At 45.7% G+C, this 24,621-nt stretch overlaps 1 protein-coding gene across 1 annotated transcript in view; it reads left to right on the top strand.

Moving 5' to 3' along the window:
- The window catches only part of CFAP61 (cilia and flagella associated protein 61), a 103,768-nt gene that overhangs the window by 58,230 nt on the left and 20,917 nt on the right, over nt 1–24,621 (top strand). The window contains exons 18-22 of the mRNA XM_086626586.1: nt 5,579–5,677; nt 9,792–9,960; nt 11,966–12,140; nt 19,140–19,432; nt 23,883–24,210. Of these exons, the coding sequence (XP_086482712.1) occupies nt 5,579–5,677; nt 9,792–9,960; nt 11,966–12,140; nt 19,140–19,432; nt 23,883–24,210 (1,064 nt within the window). The remainder of the gene's footprint in view (nt 1–5,578; nt 5,678–9,791; nt 9,961–11,965; nt 12,141–19,139; nt 19,433–23,882; nt 24,211–24,621) is intronic.

Raw genomic sequence — 24,621 nt, 5'->3', positions numbered from 1 at the left:
GGTTGGCACCCAAAAATTATGGACCAGAAGTTAGAGAGAATTATCACGGTGGAAAAGAGAACAGAAGGCATAACGGGGGCCAAAAATGTGGTTATCTTCAAAATGGTTCTTGTAAAGTTTATGGAAAGTTTGTGATTTAGTTGGTTTTTTGGGCTGTTTTCTCGGTCTTATGATAGTGGGCACTAGACTTCCACACGAAGGAGGTGCCTCCAAATCCTGTGTAGAATCAAACCGTCAAGCTCAAAGTTTGGAGAGAGACCCAGTGAGGAAGAGCTGCCAGCTGGGGAGGGAGGAACACTCACAGCATCATTGGAGGGCGTTAGTCAAAGGTCAAAGTAAATATTACTTGGCTTTTTAATGGATTCTTGATAAGATGTCAAAAGTGATGACAGCGGTGGCTTTTGGGGCCAGGGCTTGTAGGTTGCCCTTCTTTGAATTGCAGCATCTGATAAAGTTAATCTCCAGTAAACCTGGTCAGAAGTTTCTGAAAAAGCAGTACTTTAATAAAAAGCACTGTTCCATCAAAATGCAGGTTTTTGAAGGGAGAATGTTTTGATACTAGGAGTAAGTAATTGGGACATGATGAAATATTTTGTTCAGGTGTCTTTAAAAAAAAGTCTCTTTGTTTTTAAAGAAATTACATCTTGATTTTTATTTTTTTTAAATCAAAATCAGAATCCAATGTTTTCCTTTTAATCTCTGTTCTGGACAATTTAGAAGAATTTTTCTGAAATTAAAATGGATGGTGAATTTCATCAATGTTGAGACCTATGTTGGAATGGAAACAGTCATTTTCTGGGAAGAAAAAGATGTGAATTCTCCCACTGAAGCAACTAACTGACTTTGCTATCTGCTGGTGTCAAAAGCAGCAGCCAAATTAAATGTGAGCTACGGACAATCAGATTCACTCATCTTTTCATTTCAGTTGGTGGTGTTCTTGATGCGTCTGTTGCTGATCTTGGGAGGAAGAGTCATCTTGGGTGCAGCTCATAGAGCAAACGAGTATGTGGAAAACCCCTTGCTTGACCCCTGCATTGAAAAGTGTCCCAGTAAAGACTTTATTGTTATCCCTTCTTTCATTGAGCAAATTCATTCACGATCTTAACACTTTTTCCTAAGGTTGATCCAATGGAGAACTGGCTTATCTTTGTTTACTCGTAATTAAAGAGGGATAACTTCTAGATGGACATCTGTTGGTCAGCAGTTAAGCTGAAATCCTGTGCCGAGGTCTGTAATTGATGCACTTACATAAGATTCTGGAGAACAGACGCTTTTGGCGATTGTCGATGCAAACAATAAACCCTTTCTGCTGCTTCTGCTGCTGACTCTCCCTGGAAGCTCGGTAGCCACGTGTGGGATCAGTTGCAGAGCCTTCGTGCTGCGGGAGCGGCATCATGTAGCATCATGCAGGGAAAACGGTTTTGCCGTGCTTTTACATATCCTTATACTTGATTTTGTGTCGATTCTGGCTTGTCCGAGTCGCCTGCAGCTGCCCAGAGAGTGGCAGGACGTGGGGAGAAGGGCAAAGGCTTCCGCAGTTCTGCCAGCGCAAGCGGAGGGCTTTGTCCAACGAGACAAAAGCAGTTTAGTGTAGTGGCAGTGTGAAAACACGTTGCTCATCGGGATTACCCAAAGAAAGTCCGTGGTGCTAAGTAACAGATCTCTCCTTCAGTGAAAGTATGAATGCGTGGGGTTTTCTGTGTTGCGGTTAACATGAGCAGCGTTTGCTAAGCTGAGTATTTCTTTTTGTAGTTTTGTGTAGAGCTGGAAAACTTGTTAGAGAATCTTTTCCTTTTGGAGAAATCTAGTCTCCAAGTCACGTCCTCATTACTTTGTTCTTGAAATGTTTGAGGTGCTGATCTTTCCTTAAAAAAAAAAGGTCTTACTTTGGATAAATTGTTATATTGTTTGGGAAAAGGAGAACTGCTGCCTATGTCTGCCTTTTACAGTGAGACACATCTGGGCACTTGGAGTTTCTGTGTGTTCAACAGCAGGTTATGGCCTGCTGGGGCTCTTCTATCGTCATCTCTCCTTCTGGGCTCCTTCCTCCCAACAAAAATCTGAATGTTCCTTTTTTGTTGTTGCAGGACAGAGATTTCTCTGATTTCAAAGTTTCATTAATGCAAGAAATTATCACATCTAGGGTTTCAGCATCTAGTGCTGAAAACAGTTCTAAAAATGGCAACACATGGTCTCTCTAGAGCTGCCACTTTTGCAAGTGCTCTGCTGCAGCAAAGCTGAGGCTACAGTGTAATTAGGAGTTTGCTTTGGGATAGGTTATCATTCCAAATATTAAAGTTATTGCTTAAAGATTATGCGTACAAGGGAAGAGTGCACATAGTTACTGATTTAGGTAGCCAGATCAGGCATTTTCTTCTGTCTGTAAAATAAAACTTTTTTATTTTGTTTTTTATAAATAACGGAAAAATAATAAAAAAACCCCAAACATGATGCTTCATTTCAAATAAATTGAAGGTCTTAGGTTCATGGAGACTACTTCACTGCACTTTATTTTTTGTAACAAAAGTGATTTGACTTATTATTTGTGATAATGAGGAGTTTAATGAAAGCAACTAATTAAATCATTTGTTCAGGCAGTTTCCACCATCTAAGCTCCATCATTACATTGCACACAAGAGAAAAAAAGTAGCAAGACATCAGGAAAAAATCCAGAAAAACTAGCAAGGAATATTCTGACGGATTCACAAATTCCAGGCTATACGTAAATAATGTACTAAAACTTTTTTGCTTATTCCTTTGATGATGCTCGCAGTAAAGCGGCAATCTTATTTTATTTTGCGGACAAGGGTGTTTAGACTTTCTTTTCTAACTGTCCTCTGGAACTGTGCAGTGAAACCCAATACCTTTTACTTATTTCCCTGGATACTCTAATCCCTCCCTGCTTTACCAGCATCTTTGAGCTGCTCTTCCCTTTGTATCCACAGCAACACGAATCCCTGCTGGAATTATTTACTTCTAAAATGCAGGTGTGCTTGTTTAATGTTGCCTTGGCTCAGGCTCTTGACTCGAAGACTTTTGCACCAAAGAGGAACCTCTGCCTTTGCCCTGCTCCGTACGAGGTGTTGTTACGTCTATTAGTAGCGTCTAAGACCTTCTCCCTCCAACATCCACTGTCTGTTTTCTCAGAGCCCTTGTTGGTTTCCAGTTAAGAGCTTTTAGGCAGCAGTAAGGAATCAAAAGCCATGGTAAATAAACCATCCTTTTGTTAGTGTCGAAATAATGATGCTGCAAAGAGGGAAGGGGAACGATGCAGTGCGGTACCGTGCGGCACAGTCGCTGGTCGGGCGCTCAAAGCTGTTGTCTCCGTGTGGCTCTGGGTGCCAGTGCCTGACAGCAGCCGTGGCCGGGCACCCACAGCTTGCCTGCGGTTTTCAGGCTTGTATTGAAGTGCTGTATATAGATTTAAACCCCTAAGGTTAGGCATGCCAGCTATGGCTCTGGAATCAAGCTCTTTTAATACAATATACTAGCGGTTTATTTATTTCATTTAAAGATTCTGATCATGTTCACAAATGCCAGCCTGTGCTTAAGCATTTAACAAACTCTGATTCTCAGCTGAAGAGGAATGTTACCTCTCTGTTTGAAAACGTGACCGTTATTTGCATGAAGTGGTGCCCGGAGCTCTGCTGCTCCTCGGACCCAGGAGGGCAGCACGGGGCAGATCCAGGTACCAGCCTCGGGGTCTGTTGGGTTCTGCCTCCAACAGCAGAACGCCTCCTTGGTAGCTTTAAACCAGTTTTCTTTGTAGCTTGATTTTTCTCAATGTGGAATGGAAATCAGAGATATGACTCACTTCATCGCAGCGTTCTAAGGAGATGCTAATCAACATTTTGATGCCTACAAGATTAATGAATGGGAAACATGAATTAATGTTTGGGGCATATGGGAATGCCATGGGAGCGCTGAGGTAGAAGTAAATCATTAGTTAGTAAATTGTGCTGAGTGAAAGGTCTGAATTGAAGCCTCACGCTCAATGGGGAGGAACTGAACAAATACCAGATGACTGTGGAAATACTGGATGACTGCGTATGGACTCAATAGAGGTAGAGCATCTGCAGAAGAAAATAGTATGTGACCGGATCAATAAAGTGCATCATAGTGCAGTCATGCAAAAGAGGCACATGAATGTTGCCTAGGGCCTTCGTTCGGCCTTTTTTCTGATGCTTGCTTGCTACGCTTTCATCCTAAATATTGTTAATGTGATATAAACTGAATGTTATTGTAGCACCTGCGTTTGGAGACCTGTTGGCAAGAGGCCACGCAGCATGTACAGAGATGATTTCAGCTCTAAGCTGAAAGTTCATTGCTAGGAGGGCAGACAGGGTAGGAGAACGCCTGGGATGTTTATGTACTGTTGTACTTCGTTTTCCTCATAATTACATGTAAACTAGACGCCGAGAAGTCACCCTTTTTAGGTGTGTAAAGCTATTGTAGTGGTGTGTAGGAGTGCTCCGTGAGTGCAGGTGGCTTTCTGTACACTCTACATCCAGCTTAACGTATGGGGCCAACTCTCATTTACATGAAGACCACTTTGTATGGCTCAGCCAGCATAATGTGGCCACAAACGAAGAGCAGATTCTATTTACACCCACCTCTACAGAGTGACCTTAATTTAAACGGGAATCCGGCCCATAATCTGTATAAATATATGCACTCTGTTACATTAAGGTTATTTATTACATTGCACTCGGCCTGAGTGTGCGTGGAGATTTACCATAGATAATCCATAATCCAGAATTAAACTATTAATATGCATTTTGAGAGGGGCAGCCATAACCTTGAAATTCCTTGGTTTAAGCGTGACCTTTAACTTTGTTTGAATATATTTTTTAAACGTATGAATAACAAATTAACATTGGTTGATAAAAAACATTCTGATTCCTTTGTACCATTTGCATCAATCCATACTTAACTTACAGAAAGCCTTGAAGATTAGAAGGCTTAATCACTCCTAATATTTATTTGTTTTTAAATGTCAGATCACATTTAGTTCAAGGTACTGTCAGTCTTGTTCCCCCCCACGCTCTGGTGTTAATGAAACTACGGTGGAAAGCATTCCTCTTTTTGTGTCCGAAGACACATACATCTTAGCAAAATGGCAAAATGCTTCGTACCGGACCCGAGTTGAAGGAATTACTTTCAGTATCCTCCTGAATTTGGAATTAAAATCTGTGCTGTTCTTTTGATACGCCCTCCTAATTTCAGTAGACCTGTTGAGGGAGCAGACAAATCGCCAGTTGTCTGGAATTCCTTTTTCCCTTTCCTGCAGCGTACAGAAGGTGAGCTGTGAGCAGCAAAGGTGTTGGCACAAAGACTCGGTGGTTTTACGATGCCTTTTGTGCTCACGGAAGGTAAATCCTGCCCAGATATCTGTCAGGATTGAGACAATGTGCTGGATGCTGCACAGCCCGGAAGCCACGGTGATGGAGCGGGAGGCTGAGCTGTGAACACCGTGTGTGCTGGGGTGTCGGAGTGCACCCGCAGGATGCCCGCAGCAAGGGCAGCCTCAGCACCCTGGCACGGGCCAAACCGCAGCCTCTTGTTCTTCTTTCCACAGCCCGCGCCTGAAGTTCAACAACCTGACCTTGATTTCAATTCGTGGCCTCCCAGGAAAAGACCTACTGGGCTCCAAACATAGAAGATTTTTAATTAACAGGTTTGATTTAATATCTAAACACTTCCATAGCTTCAAAGGAAAACATCACACTTTGTAATTCTTTGTGAACTTGTCCGAAATTTTAGATAGGTGCGTAGACAGATAACCTCAAAATAATCCAATCTGTCTGTGCAACCTGTGTTCACCTGGGAATGAGTTGGATGTTATTATTGCTCGGGAAACACTGCTAAAGCAGTAACTTCAGGACAGCAATCCATTGTATTACACCAGGACACTGGTCTCTGCTTTCCAAGACTTTTTAGGTTGTTTAGATCTCCAGGTTAAAGAAAAATGACAAAAGATGTGTGCTTGCTTTTTAAATATTATTTAGTTTTTAAATTCCTTGAGTTTTATTCCAAATAGTGCTGAACAAAATGATATATGAGAATTAATATTACAATGTGACCAATGATCTACTTGGAGCAGCCACACCGTGAGATGCAGACCCCACTGGTGGCAGAGGGAATTTGCTGAGTGTACAGGGGAAGGTTTAGGATTATTACTGCTGATATTTGGAAGAAGTGTGCTGCATCAGTTCTGCTGCTTGGGAACTATTTGCGTGCCAGTCCCTGGGCTGTGGGAGTCCATCTCCAGTCCCAGCCAGTGCTGTCCCTTTTCCTCACCCCCCCGGGCTGGCAGCGCCGCGGGGCTGGTGCAGAAGAGCCGAAGGGAGGATTGGGAAGGACGGCTATGCGTGTGCCTAGTGAGGGGTCAAACGTTTCGTGAGTTTTCTTGTTTGCTGATAAGTAAAATACCTTCTATTTAGTGGGGTGAAATCTCACCTCATTAAAATTCAGCCTGAAATTCTCACTTAAATTTAGTACGTTTGTTCTGACCGTTTTATTTTCTATTTTGGAATAGTGACTAGCAATCCTCACTGCAGACAGGAACATGCTTGTTCTGGACATGGAGAAGCACAGAACGAAAATGGCTCAGTTATTTTGAGTCATTTTGAGCTGGGGAATGAACTTGGTATAATCCATTTAGATTTGGCCTGTGACTCTCTGGAACCTGCGCACCGCTTTTCCCCGTATCTTTTGTTCAGTAAGCAGCAGTGCCCTGAAGGGAATGGCACAGCAGCTCAATGTCTGCTTGTCCGACATTAAAACCAAAATATCTACAAAGAAATGAGAATGGTGTGATGGGAACCTGTTTAGAACCATCTTATCTCGTTTGGAATTTTGCCCTGTCTGGAAATTTTGTATAAGTAGTTAACTGAATTAATATTTTTTTTTTTGTGTAGAAAGGGTTATGTTTAGATACAAATCTAGTAAATGACGGTGTTATATGCTCACATAAATGCCTCTACTTTTTTTTTCCTAAGTATACTGGAAAAAAGAGTTGTAATAACAAAACATCCTTCCTGACGGAAAGTTGCAGTTCATAGCTGCCTCGCCAGAATTAGCTGTTAAAATTTGAAAGCAGATTAAGAGTGAAAATTGAACTCTGCAGGGTATGATTTTTGAAAGCATCCCTGTGATTTTGGAGTGTCAGTCTCCTGGGAGCTGTGCACCTCAATTATAAAGGTGCTTTTGAAAACCCTCATCTGTCCTTGATGTCCGTTTTATTTATAGATTTCTGCATGATTACAGTTCAGAATTGTCAGTGGGTTTCTTCCCTTATTTATTTGCCTCTGTTATCTGTGAGCACAGAGGATGCAGAGCACCTCAGAAAGCCTGATTGTTCAGGCCTAAAATTCTTCGGGTCATGAAAGCAACTTGATTTGTTTCTGTGGCATCCGGTATGGCAATTTGGGGAACTTGGCAACAGCAATTAATGTGTAGCTCTCAGCTCTGGTTTAAAATGCATATTCTGGTGCTGATGGAGAAATAGCAGCTGGTAGTGCTGAGTCGTCCTCTGCTGCAGGCACTGGGATAACACAAAGGCATCAAATGCTTGAACATGAGCTGAGTCCTCTTCTGTTTAGTTCCATTGCCTCTAGTCCTGTGGAAGAAAGCAGAATGTTTTTCATCACTCAGTATCAATAGAAGGTAAAGTTCTTGAGCCTCTGAGTGGCCATGAGCTTTATTTGGTAGATGGAATATTTTTTCTGCGGTGCCTTCAGATCACAGCCTGGGTGAAGCCCAGGATTTCTTTGTTGGCCATTCCCATCTTGTCTCATAGGTGCAAAGTGCTAGCAGGGGTGAGACTCGGCTTCCTTTCGCACAGGATGGGCAAGTTCCATCTTCTTTCCATGTCGCTCTGATCTCCTAAAGCAGACATCTGTGTAACATCAGCCATTCGTCTTTTTTGCTTGTTTAAAGCCTGTTGCATTCTTTTTCACTGGATCTTGCGAGTTCATCCTTCTATGAAGCTATAAATGGGTTTGGGATTAGCATTAATCTTCAGTTCTGAAGACTTCAAACTGAAACAACCTATTTTAACAGAATTTTGCCTGGTTTAAATTTTCAATGCTGGGAACGTATTGAGTTGAGCATAGCTGGATTTGCAGAATGGCCAGCAACACACTGTGTATTTTGGGCTATGGCAAGACTCAGTGGGGTTCAAGAGTCAGAACAGACCTCGCTGACAATGCGCTCTCTCTGGTCCTCCATGCATTTTATAGTGGTGTGTCTACTGTACATCTGTATTGAAGTCTTTTGTCTTCAGGAATCTTTGTCCTTCCAGAAGTCTGTTAAGCAGAGAGGGTAGTACAAATGCAATAATAAATAAGTATCCTGGTATTTGCTTAGTTGGGCAGAGTGGGGGCATACCCTGAGTCATAAGACTTGTGGCAATAATTTTAATTTTCATTACTGAGGCATTAAAAGAGGTTTTGTTCCATTCAGATTTTGCTTCAAAATTGTTTTTTTTTTTTTAAATAACAGCTTCCAGATCTCCAATACTTCCATCATACGTAGGGATATATAGGATACTTTACACTGAAAACAGGCTGTAACACCTCTGAAACCTTAAGTTTCAGTAAGGTTGTAGTGTAGAAGTAGACTGCAGAAGTAGACCTTGCCTGGGATTTTCAAAATTAGGAGTGATTTTGAGTTCCTTAGTTTTTTCGTGCTGATACTGAATTAACACTGCCAGAGCGTGGTGCTCAGAACGTGCACACCCTGCAAATCCGATTTCTGTCAAGGTGTCTCATTTGGACAACACTTAGTCCATAAGACATTCAGGGACAAAAAACCCTCGAAACTATATATGGAACAAGGCTGTGTTTATTAAAACAGACAAACCTTTATATTGTCTGTTACCTAGCACTGGAGGTAATTGGTGTGAAATTATAAAAGTTACTTCCCCATTTCATTAAGAACAAATTGTTGTTCACTTATAAATTAGTGAAGATTAGCATCTTTTCCATCTGCACTGTTTATGTCTCTCTCATTTACCTGCTAATTTTGTTTCCTTTTGGACAGCCTGTGTGATAATTTCTCCTTTATTCCTGTTAATATTCAGTTCATTGTGGAGAGGAATTCAGTTGCATCATAGAGACTTCTGAATTTTGGGGGTAGAGGGTCATTTTAGTACGTTTTCAGAATTTTTCATTCTTGCATTTTGGAGGTTCATTTGGAAAGGGGTCACCAAGAGAAAATTTGAGACCTCTGGCTTTTACTTCTAGCTCTGACAACCATTTTCTGAGCTTTTAAACTTTTAAACTTTCCTTATTTTTAACTTTGCAGACTGATACTTTGGAACACGGATGTTAAAACGCCAGTGGTGCCTTCATTGCATTGTGTCTCACCATGGCCACTACTGGTGAAGTTGAATACCAAATGAAGCAAAATGGGAAAAAACTTAATAAGGGAACCTTGTATAGGAGAAAGGATTGGACTGTTAAAATATGTTCTTTGCAGGAGCAAAAGTCTCCTCCTCACATCAGCCTGCAAAGAAAACGCAGAGTAAAGCATGTATTTCTGACTTGGCTTTTAAATTATGCGGTTGTATGGCCCGGTGCTGGGAGGGATTGTTTGGCTGTAGCAGAAAGTTGTCAATTTGCAACTGAGTATTTCATAATGACTAACCTTTTACTATAGACTGCCGTAAACTCACAGCGAGAGAACAGACTTGAACCACTGGGGGACTTGGGCTAACCCACCAGATGTCTAATTAATGCCTGCTGTCAGCTGCTGAAATGTCACTTACAGATATTCTTTCTTCGCAGCCACTGTTTTAATGACGAAGATTATGCACAGATGTCACTTTGTTCCTGGGTTAACGTCGTGGTTGGTAAAATGACTGGCATAAATCGCGCTGCCAAATACGTGGTTGTTTCCAAGGAGCAGACAATACCGTATGACTACCTTGTTCTGTGCACGGGGCAGAAGTACCAGGTGAGGTGGTGTGCGGGGTGAAAACGCCATCACGCCGCGTTCGGCTTCGACAGTGGATGTTCCTGGGATTAGCAGAGCAGCAGAGTGGCCCTTAGCAAGTGCGTAACCAGAAAGTTTCCTGCCCCTCTGTGTGGCAGGTTGTGCTGTTTCAGTGTGCCCATAGAATTTGGGGGGGGACACGAGATGTTTTACAGAATTTTCTCCCAGCAGTGTCACTGCTCAATATCAGATATTAAGCAAAGCTGCCAGTGTTTTTGCCACCATGACCATTAAAGCCGCTGAAGAGCGGGCCCGATTGACATGTGGCCCCAGCCACAGGAGACTGAACTCCAGCTGGTCCAACACCGTTTGACCTAGTTTCAGCAATGGAGAGAATTCCTTATCAAATTAATTACTCATCTCATGTGGTGACCGTGCCTGGGCACGTACGTGGTGCTGTGTGTTCTTGTAACAAGGAGTTGAGTTTCCAGTGAGACTGAAGCAGACCCGTGGTAATGTGAGATGTGGACTCAAGCTCATCTCCAGCCCCACAGGCTCACCTTTGACTGAGACATCCTGGGCAGGGTTTGTTCCTTCTTTGTACATCATCACGTGGCCTTCAAACCATGTGAGGCAAATGGCCACCTTTTGTGCAGCCACGTTGCCTGCAGTGCTTTTGCCTTACTCTTGGTTTTGGATGGGAATCACGAGCCAGGTATTCTGCCTTTGGAATCAGGAGGTCAAACTGAGCATGTGTCTGCAGGTTTCTACAGTGGAGCTCACCATAAGTCACAAACACGCATGTGAGGTATGTTCAGCCCCGTAGTGGAATCTGGACTGCACGTGTGCAACAGGTTTGTGAAGCGAGAAAGCCCCAGTTTTTCTGTAACCACTTTGCAGAGCAGAGCCACACTTTAACCAAAATCCATATTCGCTGTTCAACAGCGATAAAACAAAAGGTGAAGTGTGGTCGGAAGGACTTTCAGTGCTCCTAGAAAAAGAAGTTTGGAGGTCACTGACTGGCAAAATAACCTACAGAAATTAACTACACTAGAGGAGAAAGACAAAGGAAGGGAAAACTTGGATCTTAATGCCTTCAAGGAGAAAACCTAACCTCATCTATTCTCACGAGCTATACCAAAATTAGGACAGAATTATTTTTATCTGGTTCCTGTTTTAATACACAGAGCTGTAGTCCATCCTTTTTATAAGTTGTCCCTTATTTGGTAAGCAGTCAAGTTAATGCCTAGGAAAACATTATTCATTGTGATTAAGAGGATTTACTTGTTGGATAAGTAAGATCTTTCGATGTCATGCCTGGTTTTGTGTGACTGAAGAGTATTCCAGTTGATCCAATTGGCAGTGAGCACATTGTTTGGACGTTAATCACCGGTGCTGTAGAAGGCGTAGATGAGATTCCCTTCTTTGTGCTGTAAAATTCTCGTTGAATTTGGTACTGTGAAGTAGCATTATAACATGAGCACTACTGAACCCTGGCGTTTTAACCATCAAGCAGGTTTTGGTCCCCATCTCTGGGACAAAATCTCTCTTGTTGTAGAAAGTTGATTTTTGCTGACAAAAGATGGAGGCAGGCTTGCTGCACAAAGAATTTTCAAGTGTCGTTTAAAGGTCTGTGTTATTCAAATAATGGCAGAGATCCTTCACCAGTGCGTTTATGCATTTCTGCTGTTCACTCTGAAGTCCCTTTCGTTTGTGTTTTGCCTGTGATGTTGCTCACTTGACCTGGCAGTGCTGTTCAAAATGGTCACCCATATCTCACGGAAAACGTGGAGTACAGACACACACGTGTGCCCCTCTGTGTGTGTGTACTCCGAGTAGATGGATCTGCTTTCTCTGTGGCCACCCATGTGTTTGCTACTGCAGAATGTTAAGAAGGGTTGGGCTGTACAAGGATAGCAACCTGACGTAGTCAAATGGCTTGTGTCACTGTTATTTAAAATCTTTCTTGACGGCTCTCCAAGAGATATGCCATATATTCATTCACTCATTTATTAATTTCTCCCAGGTCCTGGCTCCCACTGGAGCAGATATCAGTAAGCTCCCAACGAATAGAGAAGTCACGAGTAAGTGGCCACAGAGGTACACAGGGCAAGTCCCTTCCAACCATTTCACTCTCAATGATGATGAGGACTGTTTAAAGGCAACGCACTGGCTGAAGGAAAACGTTGTCAACTCGGAAGGTAAGGGGTTTTGTTAACACACACATATTTACAGAAATGTTTTCTAGGCTTATTGTTTCCTTAATTCCATGGTATAATTGGTGCCTGATTAATTCTAACAAAGTCTTTCATCTGCTGTGCTTTGTTTTCCAGATTAATTTACAATTTGTTGTCATTTTTGATACCCAGCATATTTAGCTGGGGAAGAAAGGCTTTGAGATAGATTAATTATCTATAATTATTATATAAAACAAAATGAGTCCCAAATGCAAATCTGGCTGGAGTAATTAATTAGCCAATTAAATAATAATTTAATTAGTGGATGTGTTTTTCTGTTGTATAGAAAAATATCTACGTTTGAGGTGTAACACAAAGCAAACAGGTCTAAATTAGGAAGTGTTCTTTTTTCAGTATCTGTCATCTTTGCATTCGGTTACGTCGGTTACAGATTTTCGCGCAGAATTGCAGGCTCCTGGTATTTTCTTTTTAACCCTTAAAATCACACATTTGTGCAGATTTTTCTTTACCATACCTGTATTTCCTCAGCCTGTTCATGCGTGCGTCATTCCTATATTCATTAGCTCGTTGACCGAGTGCGTGTACTACTGAAAATACCCGGAATCATTCCGGCTGCCCAGTTAGTTTCAGCTAGAGAAGAAACAGTAAATGAGGTCGTGTAACATGTTCTGTGTGCCAGGTGTGAGTTAGGACTGGGTTCAGATCAGGAAAGCTGTTTTTGTGGAAAGTTCCTGTTGATCGAGTGCAACAACTGGTGTTTCCCAAAGATGCAGCTTACCTGGCTCGTTCCTAGAGAACATGATGGGAACTGGTAGTTGTTTGGTGTGGGCTGCAAGGTTCACGTCCTGCTTGGCAGACCTTGAGGGAAGTTCTCAAGACACTGGAATTTTCTTTATCATAGAATGGTTTGGGTTGGAAGGGACCTCAAAGATCATCTAGTTCTAACCCCCCTGCCGTGGGCAGGGAAATCCTCCACTACACCAGGTTGCCCAAAGCCCCATCCAACCTGGCCTTGAACGCCTACCACCTTATTGTCCTCCAAGCCTTGCTGTGATCAGGACAGGAGACAATGATCAGGATAACGTTTCTGCTGGCATTTTCCTCAAACAGCTTCCTGGCCTCGGGCATGTAGTAGAGCCTCTTCAGCAGACGCCTGTTTCCCAGCTGGTGCCAGCCCCTGCCCGCGCAGCACTACCTGATGTCCAGCTGCTACGCACAGCTGCGTTTGCATAAACAGATGAGGTTGTCAGTTTTCCCTGTGTGCCACTGCTAGTCTTTCCTGTCAATCCGTCCCTGCTCAGTCCTGGAATGTGCTCAGTACCCTTGCACGGAAGCGCTGCCCGAGAGCTAGCCGCCGGCTGGGACGCAAGGCACCGGGGGATCGCTCTTGAGACGAACGGCAGTCTGGCAGCATCTCATCTGCTTTGGGACAAACACACCTTTATTATTATTACTAAATTAATATTATATTAATCATAATTCCATTATTGCTGCTGACTCTTGTTGCGGTGCAAAGATGTATGTCTTAAGTAGGCACTATCCTGTCTTCAGTTATAAGCTAAATCCACAGCTCCCGATAAGGCCAGTCTGGAGGGACTTTCTGGAGACATGATGCCTCCCTCTTTCTCCCCACCCTGCCTCTGGCTCCAGGTCTCTTCCATTGCTCTTTCCACTTCACGCTCTCTGCTGCTGCAGACATAAGCTTATAGAGTGCCCAGCTGCAGAAGTCCTTCTCCACCTGTGTCTGTTTCTGTTCTTCGTCACCCTGCTTTGTTTTCTGGCTAGATTTCTTACAAGCGTTGTTCTTTCATGCTTGATCATAGCTGCATCCAAGATCCCTGCTCTTTCTGAAAATGAGTCCACTTTTCAGCCCCAAGCCTATTTTGGAGACAGGGTAATAGGCAGCGGGCTCAGGGGGGTGCAGAGGCAGGGGTCCTGTGGAGCTTAGCAATTGATTTGGATGTCTGTGAGCTCCCTGCAGACCACGCTACTGCTCTCCTGGGGTGGCCAAAGCTTTACATTTGTGTTTACTTTTCATCTCTGAAATTCTCCAGGTCCTAGGTTTGCCTTCAATAAATAGTAAAACTACATCTCCCATATTTCATCTCATCAATACTGTAATGTATTGTTTGTCAAATTCCTCCTGACCTGTTGTAAACATGTTAGAATTCAAAATGTTAGAAAATAGGATTTGCTTATGTTTAAGGAGAATGAAGTGGCGAGTGAAGCTGTGTACGCTGGGTGTTGTGGCTGCACAGAAACACACGTTTCATCCTCCCACTGCAGAGCTAGTAATAATTCTTCTCAGCTCATACTCAGTCTTCTGTCGGTGCAGCTTGCTTCTGTCAATGCTCCCTTGCTCAGCCTTTTGCTGTGTTTACCCGAAGCAGTGGAGCCTGCTGTGCTGAGCCCCGTTCCCCTGCATGCAGGGTGCCCGCCTTGGCCGCTGGCAGAGCCCCCCGGCTCCCACGGAGCCAGCCCAGGAGCTCGGGTAGGGAGCAGCTCCCACCAGCACCCAGCACGGCGGGTGCTCGGAGCTACCCGGCTCGGGAAAAAGGCCCCGGACGAGGGAGGCTGAAGGCACCTTCAAGACCACCTGTAGTTCTGGAACTTTTTGAGAAGAAAGTGTTAATCGCTGAGCTTCACAGTGCCGGTCGTATTAGCTTAATTGGATGAAATCTTCGTTTGGAGGCACTGATTTTGAGAGCAGCTTTTAATTAAGAGTTAAGGTAGGGTTTTTAATTGCTTTTCTTCTCTCTGTGAGCACTGGGTACCACTTCGTTCTCGGCGAAATCAGAGGATGCTTTTTCGCGGGTCGCCGTAGCTCAGGGTCAGCCTGGCAGTGTGGGCAGGCGGCACGGCGTGCACGCCGCGGGGCAACGGGGCTCCCGGCAGCGACCGCGCCACTGAGGGTGGGCAGCAGTGTGGCTGCTGCAGCCTTCCTCCCCGGGCTCCTCCTCGCCTTGAGTAGAGGTGACGGGAGATGCTGGCGGGCACTCAGCAGCGGGTGTTTCTCGAGGAGCCCGTGGCAGCAGCAGTGAGCCACGTCTGCCGCTGCCAGCTCTTCGGTGGGCTGCAGCGGGGTCCTCCGAGCTGGGGCCAGAAGCCTTTGGCTGTGGCTGGTCACGCTGGCAGCTCCGGAAGGGCCTGGTGCTGCCGAGGGCCCGGGAGCCGGGCAAGCACTGGCCCGACGGCTGCCGCTGCGGCTGCTCTGATGAAACCCAGCCGCCTAATGCATGAAACCTATTAGAACTGTAATTGTGACTAATTGAAATTCATCTCCTATTAGCGCTGCACTTTCCATGAAAATAAAAAGTAGGATGGAAGTAAAGTAAGGAACAAAACTGCTTTAATGGCCCAAAATGGAGCAATTATTTTTTCTCTTTACCTAAACATAGTTTACTGCCTTATTAAAAGCGTGTTTGTAGGAATACTATCACATTAAAATTCCAGTGCATGAATCACCAACCGGAGCCACTGATGCTTTAGCTAATACTGGTTTTCTCCTTCAGCTTTTGCAAACTAAAAAGATTCAGGTCATGCTGGGGTCACTGAAATCTTGTGCTTCCACTTGCGGAGAATGAATGAGCCTGCGCTGCAGCAGAACTCTGACATTCTAGTAATAAATGATAACACTACTCTAATGATCTTTATTTATGACTGCTTTTTTCTGTGGAAGATTATTATGTTTACTCACAGATAGATATATTTTCATGTAGTTAAAGAATAAAAGCATCCTGAGGAACTGCTGTCTGTCCAGTGAACATAATTTCAGTCCGTAATGAATATCTGTAGTTCCTAGACTACTAGCACTGTAATCTAAAAAGCCACTAATATTGTAATAAGCAGAAGCCGTAAATTGTTGATTTACAAGAGGTCAGTAAAGGAGCATTGCTTTCCTTGATCTAATGCAGTTGTATTTAATATTACCATATAAACCAGAATTTTAATTTTCCTTGAGAAATGCAGGGCTTGAATCTGATCTCGTATATACAGAAATGCCAACGTGTAATGCAATAACTGAGCTTCCCTCCAAGGAGGCTGTTTCTGCCCAGCGGTGAGGATCTCCCAGTTGCCCAGACTTGCTTGCTTTAGAGCCAGGTTAAAACTTTGCTGGGTTGTGCCCTTGGCAAGCAGTCCTCATTCCCTTTCCCAGCCACTGCATCCTCTTCAACTGCTTATGTTTTTCGCCCCCAGCTAATTGAAAACGTGCAAGTGTAATGTGAGGCTGTCAGCATCCACGTACCACGTTACGAGCACGTTAGATGATTACTGAAAATGAATGTATTGAAGTTTGTGTTTTGCCACTAGTTCTGCTTGTTTACTTCTTCCATTACAGTCTGCTGCATCAATGAAAAAAAAATGGATCAGTGTTGTGGCTTCCTTCTCTTTTGTCTCTCTCATGAGGATATTACTGCCTATAGATAGGCAGCCTGGCAGGCACGAGCAACAGAAAGGGTTCTCCTGGCTTGGAAAGTCAGCCTAGCCATGTACACCTTGGATGGAATTCCCAGCATCACACATTGTGTATTCTGTATTGTATTTACGAAAGCAGCAAGATCTCTTTGTTCTTACAATTCCAGGTGAATACATTTGCAGGTAAAACTGTTCTGCCCCTCTGGTCATTGATGTGAACGGTAAAACTGTGCTTTCCATCGTTTCTGAGCGTGTATAATCGTGGGGCAATTCTTTTCGCTGGCAGTTATGAAGAGGTAGGCCTATTTGGCAGCTACAAGTAGCCAAACTGATATGGACAAGGGGAATGAAAGAACATCTGTTAACAGTTTTTATCATTAATATTCTCGGGAGCTGGGGCTTTGTGAACGCTCTGTTTAGTATTGCTCTGTGTCTCATGCAGTAAAACGTGGTCCCAGAGAAATTAGTTTAGCCTATGAAATAATAAAATTTAGGTTGCAGGGGATGCTATCGCTTCTAGTGAGACACAAATGCCAATGCCGAGACAAACGTTCAAGTGAGGCAGTTCTACCTGCTCATCACTGCTTCTGCAGTGTCATGTAGGGAAACAAACGCTGCCAAAAGTCGAGATCAAGCCGGTCATGTAGGAAAGTCAGCTGTTTGTCCAAATTCAGTGTGCAGTTACTGCTCTGCAGTCTGAGGGGAGCCGGTGCCAGCTGCTGTTCATGTCAAGTCTTCTCATACGAGGCCCTATATCCTGGGTGTTATCCCTCAGCTTCCATCTGAGACTGGACAAGGCCAGGACAGCCCGGGATTTGTGCACTGGCTTTGTTCTGGCTTGCACGCAGCATTTGGAAAAGTGACTGCTGGGAGGTGTTAGCTTTTCTGCGATTTCCTTTCCCCCAGCTCCGTGCTGGAGTGTATGATGTGCTCTGTTGCAAGGATGTTTGCATGTTAGCTTGTGTGAGTATGGCTCAGTTAATCCCTGTTTCTACCAGGGATTTCCCAGAAAGCAATAAATGCACCCGCTGACCAGCAGGGCTGCCCAGGTGTGGGGTATAAACGCACTGGGAATGCGCCTTCGATGCATCCTTGTGCTGACAGATCAGATTCCATCAGACTTCATGTGTAGGAGCTGATGTCTTACTGAAGGTCTGTCAAAATCCATAGGCTGGTGACCCTCGGTCTGCCTTGCCTCGCAGCTTGAGGTAGCTGCTGGGGGGGTGAGCAGAGCACAGAGGCAAGCTGGGGGCTGCGTGCATGCACAGAGCGGCCCGCAAGCGGGGGCTTGCTCCTCCTTTCCTTGGGCAGGAGCTTGGCCATGGCCCTCGTAGCAGAGGGTCCTTTCCACCGGGAAAGGAGTTCCCAGTCTGTCCTACGAGAGCTGATCTGTTTTGCACGGATTACTTGAAGGCTTAGTGGGTCATGGAGCAGAAAAAAGGTTCCTATTCCGAGCAGGGAGACAGAGGGAACAGGGAGGAGAGGTGCACGTTTCAGTCCCTGCTCAGAGGAATGTGTGTGGTTTATATTAAGCCATCCTTAGATAAAACACAGAGATGCCCCGATGCATCCCAGCTCTGCCTCCCCCTTTGCCAGGACGGCTTTAGCCATCCGGCTGGAGAGTCACACTACGCTCACGCAGAACCTGCTTCCCTCCCATCCTCCCGTGCCCGCTCCCAGCTGTAACTGGGGCGCCTGAAGTGGCACCGCTTGGGTGGGAGAATCTGCAGGATCCTGCCGTAGCCTGCGGCGCTGTGGCTGCGGGCGCTCTGCGGGGAGGAGGGAGGTGTGGGTCTGACTGGGAGCTCCCTTCGCCTGGCGGGTAGAAGGATGGAGCTGGTTGAAGTAGTGGTTTCTGCTCCAGTGGCACAGCCGTGCCCGAACGCTGTTTTCGTACCAACTGATCAGGAACGTCTCTCTTGAGCTCGCGGATCTCTGGGCAGCGCGCAGGGATGGAGGCCGGCAGCTTCGCAGCACGTGCGTGAGGAATTTGGGTTTGGGGCGTTCTGCGACGTGCGCTGGGGGGAGGCAGCTCTCTGCCCCTTGGTGCCAGCCTGTGTCCCTTGGCGGGGCGCCTGGCTCGGACACGGCGGCAGGGAGGAGCGTGCCCTTCTCTGGAGATGGGGCTTTGTGTCAGGGAGCAGCAGCCCTGGGGACCTCCATGTTTTCTATAACTTGGTCTTTCCATGGTTTGTGGGTTTTTTTCTGCATGATGTGTTTAATTTGTTTCTCCCCCCCCGCCCCGAAAAAGTCCTTTGAATGAGCAAAATAGAGGAGGGAGAGACAAAGAAAATTAAAACTTTTTTTTTTTCCCCTGGAGGATTTTCAATCAAAATAATTTCAAATTATGGGGTCAGAATGAATGTCATACTTGTGTGTTAAGTACTTGCCTACTTTGTGGGATGTTTTGTACGGATTCTTCACTAAATTATCTTAGCTACTGTTGCTAGGTAACATTGTTTGCTTCATAGCATCAGAGAAATAAGAGGGTCAAAGAGAGCAATTTCACGTTATTATCATCTGAGTTATACTAATAAGGTTTTCATTGTACATCTTAGAAATTTTCCCTTTTTTTTTTTCCCTTAGGGAACGTCATTGTCTATGGGAACACAATTGACATTTACACCACGGTAGAAACCCTCTTATCTCTTGGAATTAGTGGTTCTCGCATACATCTGGTACAGCCTCCGCTCAGCTCCAACGTTACTTGCCTCAACAACAACGCGGTGGAAGGTGCCGTTGAGGAGGCGCTGTGGAGGGCTGGGGTGTCCGTTCATCGTGACAGCATCCTGGCACAGTGGGGCGGCGGCGACAGCCCGGCCCTCATCACGTGTGCCACTTTCACCACTGACACCAAACCGTTTCGATTGCAGTGCTCAGTGAGTATGTGCCTTCGCTGGGTTTCCTTCAGCCTGCTTTTTGAGACAAAGACCATCACGTTTAGATAGTCCCTCCGTGGTTTATCTATTTTCTCATTGTCTCTAGAAGATTGAGCGTTCGCTTGTTAGTCTAAAGGACTGGTTTTTTTAAATCTAAATAAAAGCATTGTTAATACCCTGGCTGATTTGGATCAGGATGCATATAAGTCACCTGACTGACAAATAGTTGTTTGCTGCTGAGTGACAAATACTCGTAATTCATTTTCTCAATAATTCCAGAAATCCTTTTCTTATTTAAATGTGTACAGTGACTCCTGACTATAGTTATGTGCATTTGATTGAGATTTGATTAAGTCATGGTAAAAGCCAGTAACGTTAGGATGGATTGGCCCACTGTGTAACTTAGTCAAAATATATTTTAAACGGATTTTTCTCCCTCTACATTAACGACTGCGTTTTTGTTCATCTGTAGTGTCAGTATCTCAGTAAATGATGCCCACACTCACAGGTGTGGCCCCACCGTGAGATTTGGGACAGGTTCTACCTGTTCTTAACGGGCAGAATAGTTCTGTTTTTCTTCACTGGGCTAATCCGTGCGAGCGAGTGCTTCTGATAGAGTCACTTCAAAACGAGCATCCGTAGGAAGCCGTGGGGGCCCCTCGGCACCCCCGCTGCGGGCACACTTCCCGGTGCAGCAGGTCTGCTGTAGTTCTGGGAAGGAAGAATCCTGTGCCTCCCCCGGAGAGCTCCCCAGGAGTCGGTGGTCCCCGCCAGCTCCCCTGCACTGGAAAGCTCTAAGTCATTGGGTTTTCCCAACCCTTTTCTTTTAACATATGGCAAGTTAAGCCCTTCCTGATGGAGGTGAGGCCTTGCATAGCACTTTTACACACTAGCAGTCTCCTGACTTTGCTCCCTGTATCAGTAGTGACATTCCTCCCACACTTTCCTCATATGCAGCGCTTTGGTTTCTCTCCTTTTTCCCTGAAATCCCTCTATTTTTATTGTTCTTCTACAGAGATCTCCATGTGGTTCTTGTTCTTGCAACTCGGTGTCTGTTCACCACCTCCCCATCGCCCCCCCGCTTTTCCACACCACCTTGCCTGTGTGGCCTGTGCCATTCCTTCAAGACCTCCGTTTCCTCATGGTTGGTTTCTCTTGCCCTTTTGTGCCCCATGCCCGTCCCTCCTCCAGCCATGGTTCTTCCCTCTTGAGATCCCTCTTACTCAGTCTCTAAGAAGAGAGACGTGCAATTACGTGCGATGTCAGGGGCTTTATGTCCTCCCAGACCGGTTCAGCTGCCTTGCGTGGTGCCTGTGTCTGCTTTTCGCTGCCTGCGAGGCCGGGCTCGGAGGAGGAGGAGGACGGCTCCGGTGCACAACCTCCGCCAAGAAGGCAGCTGCGTTCGCCAGGGAGCGGGCAGTGCAGGAATCGGCACTGCAGCAGCTCTGGGCCTTTTGGGACGTGAGCCAATATCAACTGTTGATTGGCAGTTCTTGGGGGCTTAATTTGTTGAGTCCTGCAGAATGAAAACAACGGGAGAAAATCTCCTCTCTCCCTCAAGTGGCAGCCGCCCTCCCTCCCCTCCCGGGCTGACAGATGGCTCGCAGCCTGGAGGCTGCAGCCGTCCCCTCCCCGCCGGTGACACCGTCCTGCCTGGCAGCCGGGCTGTGTGCTCCCCTTGCCCTCTCGGGCAGAGCTTCCTTGATTTTGGATCTACTGGGTGGTTAGAATTCCCTGAACTGCATGCAGTTCGCTACTTGCTTTATACCCGAACAAGCCCAGAGGCTCTGGCTCCTCTGCTGCTGCATCCCTGCCATGCTGGTGTTGCTGAAATTTCCAGCTCCCTTTGCTTCCCCTGCCTTTTCTTCCAGCTGGGCCTTTCAGCCAGTCGTGAGCAACTGACGCTTGTCCTTGGTCCACAGGAAAGCTCTTTGGTGGTGAAATTGTGTAACACCTTTACCCAGGTCACAACCGCATCTCCCTGAGGCCGGCGCTAAGGCAAGGAGATACTGCTGGTGCTGGTTTGCCCTGAGACAGTCGTGTCTCGGGCTGTTCAAACAAAGACAGCAAGGCCAATGCTTACCTGATAACGTTTCGCCCGTTCCTCAGCCTGTGCAGTGCTATTTCTTGGTGGTCGGCAGCGACATTAACTTGTCATCTGATCGTTTTTCAAGCTGAGGGCCCTGACGACACGGAAAGCTCTGTGTAAAGGGTCCGGAGCTTCACAAGCTGCTGTAGCAATGAGGCGCTCAGACTTCATCGGTACCCTGTGCAGACCATGGTCTTGTTTCAGACGTCTCTCAGCCTGGTCATTCTCAGTACTTTTAACCCTCAATGTCCAGTACTCACTTGTGTTTTACTGTATTTTTGGGACCTTTTTTCTGCCCGCTTTCAGCTGATCCTTTGTAAGAGGCAACTACAGACACGGCTCGTACTTGTAGCTTCTCCTGCTTCTGCCATCGGCAGCGCTGTGACAGAGGGGAGGGCCTGGGGCGACCCACCCTCACTCACCTGCTGCTCATTTCTTGTGTTTCCGAGCCGAGACACCTCCAGGTCGTACGGGTTTTACCTTCTCCAGCGCTTCTCTGAGCTTCTTCCGAATAGGCACGGTTGTCCTTAGCGAGCGCGGTTTTGGTTCAAGATTTCAGATGGGCTTTTGCCTCTTTAAAGTCACTTCTAGGCAACATAGAAAATCAAGTCTGGAGAGGGACTTTTTACAAGAGCATGTAGTGACAGGACACGGGGCAATGGCTTTAAACTGAAAGAGGGGAGATTTCCATTAGATATAAGGAAGAAATTTTTCACTCTGAGGGTGGTGAGGTGCTGGGACAGGTTGTCCAGAGAAGCTGTGGCTGCCCCATCCCTGGCAGTGTTCCAGGCCAGGTTGGATGGGGCTTTGAGCAACCTGGTGTAGTGGAGGGTGTCCCTGCCCATGGCAGGGGGGTTGGAACTGGGTGATCTTTGAGGTCCCTCCCAACCCAACCCATTCTGTGATTCTAAGTCAAACACATAGCAAGGGAAACGCCAGCTGCGCGTGATGGGAAGTCGATGGGAAAGCTGCTCCCTGCCGCTCCGTGCGCGGGCCCGCAGGCAGAAGGCGAGGGCTGTGGCGGGACCCGCGGAACTCGCCTTCGCGCTGCGCCGGGTTTCAAAGCGGCTCTTGAGGCTCCCAGCGCGCTGCGCGTGGCGTGCTGGGCCCGCATCCGTTCCACACCGGTGCCGGACGCACAGGACGAGCCGGCGGCCGCTTCCCGCCCCGCCTGCTGCGTGGTGCTCGTCGCACGGTGCTGCCTCGGCGTCTGTGGGGGAGATGAGGTCTGACCTGCTTCCTCGAGTCCCACCGGAGGGGCTGTGCAAGTGCCACAAGAAGACAATCACTAGCTTGTTTTCTTTGAGACTTAGAGGAGGAATTTAAGGATTTAGGGTGATTTTCTTTCAGTGTCCTTAGAATCTTTCTGTGGGGAAGACGAGCTCATGGCTTGGGTAGATGCTGGTCCCAGAATAAATCCCTACCTCAGGATGCCAGTTCTGTAAGGAGGAGTAAGACAGCACACGCAGGGGTTACAAAGAATGGAAGTCCCATCTTTTTTCTGTCCCACAAACCCAAACACAGTGAACAGGAATCTGCTGTGCTCAACTGCCAAATCCGCCAGGTACTTCGCTCGCAGACACAGGCTCCTCCGGCTGATCTGTACGGACCCGGCGTCCATCCGGCCCCGTGCCCTGTCGCTGGGAGCGGCAGCCCCAGGCACTAGGGAGGCACGGATCAGCCTGCCCCCCCAGGCCGCGTTATCCACATCTGCAGTAGGAGAGATGTGATTCAGTCCTGGCAAAGTTTGGATATGATTTCCAAAACCTACCTCACTATCAAGTATGATAAATCTGAATGCTTTCCTTTTCGTGTAAATATTCAGCCCTTTTGTACCTCCCTCAAACTTCTTGGCCTCCCCAGCATCCACTGGCTTCGGTTCTGCTGCTGTAGTCTGAATGGGAATGACATTGGCTCCGAACAATTTGAATTTCCTGTCTTTCCATTTCATCGAATATCCCTGTGCTGGCAGCCATAGTAACACAGTTTGCTGGTAAACAGTTAAGCACAGCAGTTGGAAAAATATTTGTAATATACAGTTATCCTGCTAAAAGGCAAAGTCTGTTGTACGTTTCTATTGTTTACTTCTACAGTTTGGCTTGAGCATTTGAAAGAAGGAAACCAACTTCTATTTCATGTGCTCACACTAACACAGAAAATACGCACATCCACTCAGGCTATTTGACATAGTTAATATCAGAGTTTTTAAAATAAAACTCATCTAGTAACCAGAAGTAGATCAGTCTACGTTAGTAACTCTCCCCTCGACTGTCTTTTGGATTAGTTTCAGTAGCTGTAAATACTGAATCAGAAGGATTTACCTGTGTATATAACCTACACTTACTTACTTCTCTTTTTTAGGCATTTTTTAGCTTTGCCTACAGGACAGTGGATTATGAAACCTTTAAGGCAATTAATGATGCTTGCCTTGTTTTTGATGGAAGACTTGTGATCGATACGGAATTCTGTACTAATGATGCCAGCATCAGGGCGGCAGGTCCTTTAACGAAGTACTCCAGAAGATACTACGTAGGTGAATGGACACACAGCAACTTCAGTTCCAAAGAGATTGGCTTTGAGCTTGCAACATCTATGCTGAGTCTCTTTGATCCAAGCCCTAAGCCCTTTTCCAAGCCACCAGAAGGCTCCGATAGACTCATCCCCATGTACAAGGAGTGTAAAATTAAAGGTGTGTCAAAACGGATTTCTGTCCTTTCATGTCCTTTTTGGTATTTTTGCTGTTATGTGATAAGGGTAGGTCCATCTCACCTCAAATGCCATCTAATAGCAGTAAAGTCCTCAAAGCTCCTCACATAGTCAGTGGAGAGAGGTGAGTTGCAGTAAAAGCTTATGCTGTAGATTTTTGCTAGTAACGGACCAAGTTGTGCTTTTGTGTGTATTGCAGTAAATATAGAGTGTTTTCAGTGAAACTCTGTCTTTATTCCAAGTTCAAGATGAATAAATTGATAATCAGAACTTTTCAATGTGTGGCTACAGCACAAATATGTATAAGAGTATCAAAAAAGTCCACCAAAACAAAATAAGTTCCTTGTTTTCTTTTTAGAGCCATTTAGTAAACAACAAAAAAAATTACAGGAGA

This window comes from Tauraco erythrolophus, chromosome 2, assembly GCF_009769465.1.
Source record: "Tauraco erythrolophus isolate bTauEry1 chromosome 2, bTauEry1.pri, whole genome shotgun sequence".
In the NCBI taxonomy this organism is placed as follows: Eukaryota; Metazoa; Chordata; class Aves; order Musophagiformes; family Musophagidae; genus Tauraco; species Tauraco erythrolophus.
Note: the sequence above shows the minus strand (reverse complement) of the source record. Positions and strands in the feature narration are given on the sequence as shown.